Source organism: Dipteris shenzhenensis, chromosome 4 (assembly GCF_047967505.1).
Source record: "Dipteris shenzhenensis isolate YYH24624 ecotype China chromosome 4, Dip_SZ_1.0, whole genome shotgun sequence".
Classification (NCBI taxonomy): domain Eukaryota; kingdom Viridiplantae; phylum Streptophyta; class Polypodiopsida; order Gleicheniales; family Dipteridaceae; genus Dipteris; species Dipteris shenzhenensis.
Window position 1 is genome coordinate 21,951,388 of NC_141599.1, and position 10,219 is coordinate 21,961,606.

Below are 10,219 nucleotides of genomic sequence, written 5' to 3' on the forward strand. Positions count from 1 at the left end.
CTAACTTAACCCACCCTAACCTAACTTGGATTTGTACGTGGGTTAGGCTTAGTCACTCTTTTTTTTTTTGCCCTAAACGTAGAAAAGGAGGGGGGGCAGCGGCCAGGTAGGTTGCGGGGTTTACTGGAAGGGGGGAGGGGGGTGAGGGGAGAGAGGAGAAGGAGGGGTGTGAGGGGGTATTGTAGATATAATAGTGAGGAGTCCGCTATGGGCGAGGAGGGCACGTGGCAGAGGGTGTCACTTTTGGCGGAGGAGGCACGTGGGAGAGGGGGCTTTCGTGGGCGGAGTTAGGCGAAGCTGGTGAGGCAAGGCGGAGGCACCGTTGTGGGTGGAGTTGGCACGCCTACAACAAAGGGTTGGATATAAGTCACCCATGCCAGGCGGTTTAGTGCAGCCACCCACAGCAAAGGCAACTAGCCAAAGGAGAGGGGGGGGTGGCAGGGGTAGGTGGGTGGTAGTGGAAGGAATGTACATCATCATGGTTAGGGTAATGAAGGCTTTCGCCTCTATTGGGTGTTGATGTTGAGAGATCATGCTCAACATCCTGTGATTACATGTGCATAGCATTAACACATATAGAGTGCTATAAAGGAAAGGGTTAGATGCCCTAATCCTAACCCTAAATGGCTTTGTATATATTCTACATTTTCAAGTAAATCTAGTGTACAATTAGTCATTTGTAGTGTGCTCTCTAGTTGTGCCCTCTCTCCTCATCTCCACTCATCTTCTCTCCCCTCTTCATATTTTATCATGGTATTGGAGCATGGTTTTTCCTTTTGGTGAGGCGCCATCCTTCTTGTGAGAGATTGAGAGTGATTGAGAGATCGAGAGTTCCTTCACTTTCGATGAGTGATAGAAAATTTATGTTCATTGACAAGAAATTTCCATCCATATTTCCGTTCATTGTTGAGTTCCTTGTGAGGATTTCTCTTCATTCCATTAAGGTTTGTATTGAGAGAGAGAGCTGGTATCTCACAGAGATAGGTCTACTTTGTGTTCAGAATTCTCATTGTGAGAGAGTCTAAGATTTGAGAGAATTTCCATTCTCTTGTGAAAGTTCATGCTTTGAGAGATTCCTTGTTGTGAGAGAGAGATATCCTAGATCTTACTCTACTGTGAGGGAGAGACAAAAAGATTTCTTGAGAGTCTCTATCCTACTTCGAGAAAGGGAGCTTTGGAGGGAGATCTACCCTCAAGCAGCTCGAAGGTACCTCCAATAGCACCCGATTCCATCTGCATATAGCCCAAGCTTCTACAGCAAGCAATAGCCGCAACAAAGCAAAGGCGACTCTAAGAGCAGCACTACATCGACTACGGCCCGTAACCTCTCCTTTAAAATAGATATTGCATGTCGTAGCTTCTTCCTGCTAGCTTCACTCTTCTCTAGTTTTTCTGCCAACTGTTCTGCAGACAACATAGATTTCCTGGATGTTATTTACATATTATGATGTGAAGAAAATTGTCTTCCGAAAAAGCTCCAATCCTCATCTCTATGGATGTTTCAGGGAAGCGGCGGATCACGACCTTTAGAATCTCATGCGAGATGAGCAACTGCAGCAGCACGCTCACGCCAAACGTCCAACCTACAACGACACTGCTCCACGCCTGCGCCTCTCCAAAAGCCTCTTAACGGGCCACTTTCTACGTAACTGACACCACAACGCCAAATAGCCACATCGCCTCGGCGCCTCTAGGAGCACAGAGCTCCTACGAACTCACAGTGCAACAAAAGCCAACGCCTCGACTGACTGGCACGGCAAGATGAACTACAACGTCAAAGCCCACGCTCCGATCACCGTAGTTCCAACTCCTTATCACAAGGCTTCTCTAGCGCATACGTTCCACGAGCAACTCCGCCTCCTGCTTCACAAGCAGCTCACAGCTAACGAGCCAATAGCCAATCAACAGCCAGCGCAAAGCCCAATGAGCAAGAAGCTCACACAAGAGCCACACTCCATGCAAGAGAAAAAGGAACAAAGGCGAATCGACAGAGCAACCCAAACGATGAGTCCCAGTTGCAACATTTAAGCAACGACTCTGAGACGAGCCAACCGACACGCAAAGGTAGTAGCTCAACGCCTCCACTCCTGTGATAAGCACCGACGCTCCAAATCACCCACCGCCAACCTAGATGGAGCATCTCAACAACAGCACTTAACAGCAGCACCAACCTTCAGTGCCAACGACCGTCCCGGCTCACAGCACACGGCTCCACAACGCGATACTCGACGCACGGGACACCGACCTCTTCGGCCTGCAAGCATCCTCCAATGACGACCAGCCAAGGTGGACTCCTGGCTATGTAAAGCCTCTACGTTAAAGGCAGCATCTCCACACCCAATCGCCTAACGGCGGTAGCACAACACCCACGAAGGCCACGGCTCAGCTCTCCATCCGCTCCAACGACGACTCTAACAACGTAACGCCAAGCTCCCACAGCGAGCCAACGATGCGTAAGGCGACCAGCAGCGCTCCATGCCTCTACCATGACCTCCAAAGCTCCTTCATCGTGCCCACGAGCTCACAGTGCTACGCTCCAGCCACAGAGCTCACAGCAACTAGGGCTCACATGCAAGGCTCCAGCTTCAACCAGCAAATCGGCAGCCACTCCAACAACAGCCCTCAACTCCATCCATAACCAGCTACGGGATCAACACGCAGCAGACGAACTGACGACTCGATCTGCTCCTACACTCCAGCGACCCAGCCTCCACGACAGCGAGCCTCCAGCTCACAACAGCAAAACAACGAAGCTCTCTCCAACACAAGGAGCTCACACTGACAGACGAACCCACAGCGAACAAGCACGGCAGCCGAGCTCCGCCCAGCATGCATCTTCCACAACAAACTTCAAGCGGCTCCTTCCAACACGAGCGGCTCCACGCACGCAGCAATCGCCTCACCACCAACGACCACTGAAGTCGACGAAGGCACGAAAGCAACTATCTACATCGACGGATGACTTCGACATCCACCAAGCGCTTCAACCAGCTGCAACGCCTGTCAGCAAGCACTGCAGAACAGCCTGCAAGCTCCAACACGACTCCGACCATCGTAGCTCCATCGCCAAAAATCCAGGACGACGGAATATATATATATAAATTCCATCAGAATCTTTGAGATTCGTGGAGCCTTCTCACCTCGACAAGTGGCAGATTGGAAGTAACCGTGGTTACACTCTGTTACCCTTGGTTAGATGAGTAGCCAGCAGTACACGTGGCAGATAGGCTTCTCACCTTGGGTTTAGCCGTGGTCAAATTTAACCATGGTCTGGTTAAGTTAGCCATGAGTTAGGAAGAGTGGTTAAGATTGTGCCACATGGCAGCCTTATCCATAGGTGCCATGTCATCTGCCACCTCACTGCCCATCACAGTGCCATGTCATGTGCCACATAAGCATCATGTCCAACCAGTTGCCCAGTCAGCAGCCATGTCATTAGTGCCATGTGCCACACCCTCCTTCTAGGCATTGTTATCTCTCCACAAGCACACATTGCATTTGGCATGTGACCTCCACATCATCCTTGGACACCTCATTATTTTGACCAGGCCTATTCTTCCCGGAGTCATAATTTTTTATCCAGGTGGAATTTGGAGGTGATCCAAAAAGCAAAAATGATTGCCTCATGCTCTACGCGCTAAGTACTTCAAATCTGTACTTTTCCTTCATATTTTAAGTAGATTTTACTGCATGTAGTTTGAGCTTGCAAGATTCAAGTGCAAATAGGAAGTGAGATCTATGAGCACTACTATCCTCGATGGCAGGGGAATTGGCGAAATCCCTCACAAGGAAAGCATTTCCCCTACACGGATAATTAACTAGATGATGCCACATTTCAGCCCAAATTACAAAATTATGAGAGGCATAAACTGAGGCAAATTTGTAAATATTCCCAATTATCATGCAGTGAATAATGAGGTAGCGACCATGTGGGTCATTATATGCTATCTCCGGCTGCAAATCATGATGAATCAACACCCTGAAAATGAAGAAACTCCAGCACAGAATATGTGAAACCCCTCAGACTAACCTTCAAGGCCCGCCAAAGAGTAAATGAGTATGTTCTTGCAAACAGACCTTATGTGGCTTTTGACCAAGCCAACCTTCATTTATTTATATTATAGAGGCTATGAGCATTATACGTAAAGAATTTGATTGGTATATACATATTTACAATCAAGTATAGGTTTACTACAATATCAAAGCTCAACCTGCATGGTTGTGCCAGGCTGTGGCGAGGCAGCATTCACTTGCTCGTCATTCAAAATAGGCGTAGGGAAGAGGAAGGATTGTCTAATGACAAGGCTGCCACATGCAATGGATATAGTGGATGCATAAACCACCATAGACCAAAGCCTGCAAACCCCAAAACCATCAGCTACCGGAGCCTACTTAGAAGCAGATGGAGTCTCCTTCCAATTTCTACTAGCCATTACTCTTGACTTATCTGTTTTCTTAGGTAGCTATCAAACCGAAGAAGGGCTTTCTCCCCAACTGTGATTTTGTCCCCTATCTTTTTAGGCTTGGTAGGCATTTAAGTCTTACCCTTTTCAATAGCCTTGGGTGGGGAAGCGCATTTAAGTCTCTGCTGAGGGTTGGCTTTGAGCTTGCTCCCTATTCTTTGACATAATGTCATAGCCCACAGGTTCTATTCTTGTGGTCCATATCAACTACTGAAGAAAGGAGCCCTTTGCTTGACAGAAGGAGACTCCGTTTCTGCTGAGGGTTGTCTTGAGCTTGCTGCCCTATTCTTTGACATAATGTCATAGCCCACAGGTTCTATTCTTGTGGTCCATAACAACTACTGAAGAAAGGAAGCCTTTGCTTGACAGAAGGAGACTCCGTTACAGCAACTGGATCATTTTCTCTTGTACAAGTATATAAAAGAGGAGTCAAATCTTTTTCTATCAATAAATGTTAATTTTAGAAAAATGTAACTCTTCGTACCAACATCATTAAGGAATGAGACCGTTAAGCAAGGCCGTTATATGCTTACAAAGAGCTATTGTAGCATCTCACCACAATCATCCATTGTTGCGGCCGATAATCCAACTGCTGCAGAGACTCTTGAAAACTACCCTATCCCCATCCATACGAAAGCATTGTTAAGTGAATGACTGACAATCATTTGGTTAGTGAGCAATTTGCCCAAGGAGAGAGAAGTTTAGTTATTAGGGGCATCAATACATGGTAGCACCATCCTGAATCGTTGGAGCAAGTCACGGATCCTGTGTATTTACAAGATGTCCATAATGTTAGCTGATGTAGTGACTCTTATGGTTTTTTATGGACTTGAGTACAGTTGGGGCAAGTGGCATGAGCTTGTTGCATTTTTCCCTAGTATGTCTACATATAAAGATTTGTCTAGTTGTGAGAGCTTTGAAAGCCCTAAAGGACATATCTAAGACTCTGAGGGGTGCCAACCGGATGATTGTAGATGACAAACCCTATGCACAGGGTCATGTGACTTGTTTGACAAATGGAACATTCTGAATTCGAGGAACCATTTAGTCAGAAAGTAGACCTGCATGTCTCATCATGCAGGCCAAGTCGTTACCACAAAGCTGCGACATGGAGAGTAATTCTTTGTCTATAACTCCTACATAAGAATGCTCCCACTCATAGACAACATAAGGAGGCGAGATTACCACTGCAAGGTCTCAGAGGTGGTCTGTTTTGATAGTTTGCAAAGGCGCCTGATAGTTTACAAATTGCTTTAGTACATGGATGCTGATATGGTGCAACATATCTCATGATTCCATATACTTTAATGGTTTTTTCAAGTCATATATCTCCTATGAAATGATCATATTTACTGTCTCGGTCAGTGTTTCATGTACCTGATTCACCTTTAATCTGCCCTCTTAGATTTCTCTCCATCTTCTATGCAGTCTAATATCCATTTCTTTCAAGTGTTTTTCTTCACTGTTCTTCCATCTTACTACAATCGTCCTTGCATTGTGAGAGTGATTGCACATCCTCAGTTGTGCAAAAAAATTGTGACTTGTGTTTCATGTTAGTCATCATCAGCATGGCATTCGCCCAATGTGATCTACAGGAAGCAGCCATGATTATAGTAGAAAATCTTACTACCCCATCAGAGCTGAGCACCTTTGCTAACTCAATGTTTCCAAAGCCATCTTGGCCATACTAACCACTCTCTGGAAATCTCATTCGATTGTCAAATTTTCCTGAACCCAGGCAAAACTGACAGAAAGGGGCTGCATAGATCTCAACGGTTTCCCTCTTTAGGAGCCCCTTCCCAAATTGATCAAGTGGAAGCTGATCATTTGGTAAATCTACTTGAGTGCAGCTTCTCTCTCCTCGTAAACGCTTGATCTCAAGACCAGATCAAGGTTTGGCACATGCCCTTCCCACTTCACACGTGAACTCAAGAGTTCTAGCACTGCTGACACTTCATTACTTTGGATGTTACCGACTACAAACTCATGCATCTTCTTGTTCACTTCTATCAAAGCACTTGCAGGCTTTTTAATTGCTCCTGTATGTTTCCTGAGATCCTCTATTCTATACACATCATCCCACCTGCCATCAATTGCATAGATGTTCGCCATAGCCACATATGAAGCAGCACACTCTCGATCTATCTGGACAAGCTGCTGAAAGCATCTCAGTCCAAGTTCGGCTTCCCCATGTGTTCTGCAGGCATTGAGCAAGGTAGTCCATGTTCCTTCAGTTGGAGGATACTGCATACTTTCAAGCAATTTCTGTGCTTCAGACAAATGTCCTGATCGTGCAAGCATATCAACCATGCAGGTGAAGTGATCCACTGTGGGTGCAACACCAAACTTCTCTCTCATCACGTCAAAATACTCCTGGCCCTTGAATACCAGGTTGGTTTGGCTGCATGCCGTAAGAAGACATGTGAATGTGATAGGATCTGGCTTCACACCCTGTGCTTGCATGTCTTCAAAACACTGTATAGCCATGTCACCCTCATGGTTCATGCCATATCCCTTAATCATTGCACTCCATGATATGGCATCTCGAACTGGCAGTTTGTCAAAGACTTCCTGTGCCTCTGAAAGAGAGCCACATTTGGCATACATGTCAACCAAAGAGCTGCCAAGGGCTTTCTCAAATCCCTTTTCTGTTATCTCCATGTGTGTTTCTCGTCCCCTTTCTATGGCTCCTATGCTGCCACAAGCTTTCAAGATACAAACATAAGTGACAGGTGTTGGAGAGACATTCTCCAGTTGCATCTGCTCAAAACAGATCAGTGCTTCCTGGCCAGGTCCATGTTCCGCGTATCCTGCAATCAGTGTGGTCCATGACACAACATCCCGACCTGATAGTTTGTCAAAGACTTCCCGTGCCTCTGAAAGTGAGCCACATTTGGCATACATGTCGACCAAACAGTTACCGACAGAAGGATCTCTTTCAAATTCCTTGTGTGTGACTTCAGCATGTATTTGTCTACCCTTGCCTATGAGTCCTACGCTGCTACAAGCTTTCAAAACAAAAACGAATGTGACAGCATTTGGAGAAATGCCCTCCAGTTGCATCAGTTCAAAACATTTCAGCACTTCCTGGCAGTGTCCATGTTCTGCATAACCTGCAATCAGTGCGGTCCATGACACAACATCTCGACTTTGCAGCTTGTCAAAGACCTCTCCTGCCTCTAAAGGTGAGCCACATTTGGCATACATGTCTACCAAGCTGCTGCCAACAACAGAATCTGTCTCAAATCCCCTCGGTATCATCTCCCTGTGTATTTCTCGGCCAGTTTCTAATGCTCCTATGCTGCCACAAGCTTTCAAAACACAAACATACGTGACAGCATTTGGAGAGATGCCTTCCAATTGCATTTCTTCAAAACATTTGAGTGCTTCCTGACAAGATCCTAGTTCGGCATATCCTGCAATTAATGCCGCCCACGACACCACATCTCGAATTGGCAGCTTATCAAAGCTTCCTTGTGCTTCTGAAAGAGAGCCACATTTGGCATACATGTCCACCAAAGTATTGCCGACTAGAAGATCTCTCTCAAATCCTTTTTGCACAAGCTTTCTGTGTATTTCTCGGCCCTCCTCTATGGCTCCTGTGATGCCACAAGCTTTCAAGACACAAACAAACGTAAAAGCATTCGGAGAGACACCATCCAGTTGCATTGTTTGAAAACATTTCAGTGCTTCCTGGCCAAGTCCATGTTCAGTATACCCTGCAATCAATACAGTCCATGACACAACATCTCGAACCACCAACATGTCTAAGACTTTGTGTGCCTCTAAAAGTGAACCACACTTGGCATACACGTCAACCAAGGTGTTCCCAACAGATAGATCTCTTTCAAAGCCTTTCTGTGTGACCTCTGCATGTATTTCTCGCCCCTTGTCTATGGCTTGAGTGCTGCCACAAGCTTTCAAGGCAAAAACAAAGGTGACAGGATCTAGAGAGAGGCCTTCAAGTTTCATCTGTTCATAACATTTCAGTGCTTCCTGACCAGCTCCATGCTCAGCATATCCTGCAATGAGCGCAGTCCATGATACAACATCTTGAACTCGTAAATTATCAAAGATTTCCTGTGCCTCTGAAAGTAAGCCACATTTGGCATACATGTCCACCAAAGCACTGCCAAGGAGAGGAGCATTTTCAAATCTCTTTTTTTTAATCTCTGTGTGTATTTGTCTGCCTTTTTCTATGGCTCCTATACCGCCACAAGCTTTCAAGACACAAAGGAAAATGACAGCATCGGCAGAAATGCCCTCCACTTGCATCTGTTCAAAACAATTCAGCGCTTCCTGAGCAGGCCCATGCTCAGCATATCCTGCAATTAGTACAGCCCATGACACAACATCTCGGGCAGTCAGCTTGTCAAAGACTTCCCTAGCCTCTACAAGTGACCCACATTTGGCGTACATATCAACCAAACTGCTGACAACAAAAGAGTCTTTTTCAAATCCCTTCTGCACAATGTCAACATGAACCTCTCGGCCTCTTTCCACATCCTTAAGCTTGGCACAAGCTTTTAGAAGGGCCATAACCGTATACCTGCTAGGATGTACACTTTCCCCTTTCATTTTCTGGTACAGGATAAGAGCGTGCTGCGTTCGCCCAGATTGAATATAGCCCAATATAAGTGAAGTCCATGAATGGTCATTCCGATGAACCAACCTGTTGAAAACCTGCTGAGCATAGAACACACTTCCACATTCCACTAACATTGGCACAATGAAGTTCCCAACAGTTCTACAAGCTTCCAGCCCATTATTGAAAATGTGTGCATGCACACGCTTGGCATAGGCTAGATTCTTAATTTTCCTGCACTTCTGAAAGATGCAGATGAAGTTCTCGAGTGACTGCAGCTCAGCCTTCCGGTCCAAGGTACTGAGTGTCTCCTCTAAGCTCAGCATCTCCCAAACACTGCCCACTGCATCCACTTACTTCCGAATTGCACATATGGCCTGACGTAGAGCATGCCTGTTCTTGCTTCGCCTGCCCATTTGTGTCTTCCTGCCGAGCCTCCTTTTTCTCAAGCATGTTTTAAGGGTTTGTAACAGAATATCCACAGTGCCTCCGAGGTACGTTTCTGGATCCTTCGGTCTAGTCTCAGCAAGGCAAAATCTTGTTGTTCTGTTGTCCCACGAACTCCCACCTCTTCTTCCAGTAAAATTGAGCTTCGCAAGTACGAAGGTGCGGTTGTGATGCTGGATGCTTTGCAGTGCAGGCCCACCCAAGGCTGCACACATGGATGATGATGGCAAATCCGTTACAATAAAAGCAGGGGCAGCTCTATCTGGCGACATGGCTGGGAACCTCGAACGTGGAACGTCAGGCCACAGTAAACAACACAAACTTTTTGTTGGCCTGCCTGAAAGGTAGCCTTAGTGATGAAACTAGTTTTGGAACCAATTTTGATTTCCAAAATTTCTTTCTCAGTCCAGAGTTGGAACATATTCCAATGTAGTTTGGACATATTCCAATGCAACTACACTCTAGTTTCTACATAATCCCCAACCTCCCCCCTCTCTCTCTCTCTTTTCCCTAGAAATCCTCCTATTTTTGGCCCTCCAAGGGGCCTATGGAATGGGTGTGGTTTTGTGTAGATGATGGTTTTCCTTTGAGAAAAGTCATGTTGGCTTGGTTAGGCTGCTATTAAGTGTAATTATAGTGGTAATTCTAGTTAGTTGGAACTTTAGGTTTAGATTGTGGTATCCCATGGAGCATAACTTCTCTTTCCTTTTGCAGGGCCTGAGTG

General features: G+C 46.0%; 1 protein-coding gene across 1 annotated transcript; it reads right to left on the reverse strand.

The window, feature by feature from the left end:
* Window positions 1-5,182: 5,182 nt before the first annotated feature.
* LOC147902595 (pentatricopeptide repeat-containing protein At2g33680-like) lies at window positions 5,183-9,811 on the reverse strand. Its single transcript, XM_087374271.1, has one exon. The coding sequence runs from the start codon at window positions 9,372-9,374 to the stop codon at window positions 6,300-6,302; it is 3,075 nt and encodes a 1,024-aa protein (XP_087230397.1). The 5' UTR covers window positions 9,375-9,811; the 3' UTR covers window positions 5,183-6,299.
* Window positions 9,812-10,219: the final 408 nt, after the last annotated feature.

Excerpts from the sequence above, each read along its gene's own strand:
- LOC147902595 (XM_087374271.1), bottom strand. The coding sequence starts at position 9,374 with ATGCTGAGCTTAGAGGAGACACTCAGTACCTTGGACCGGAAGGCTGAG.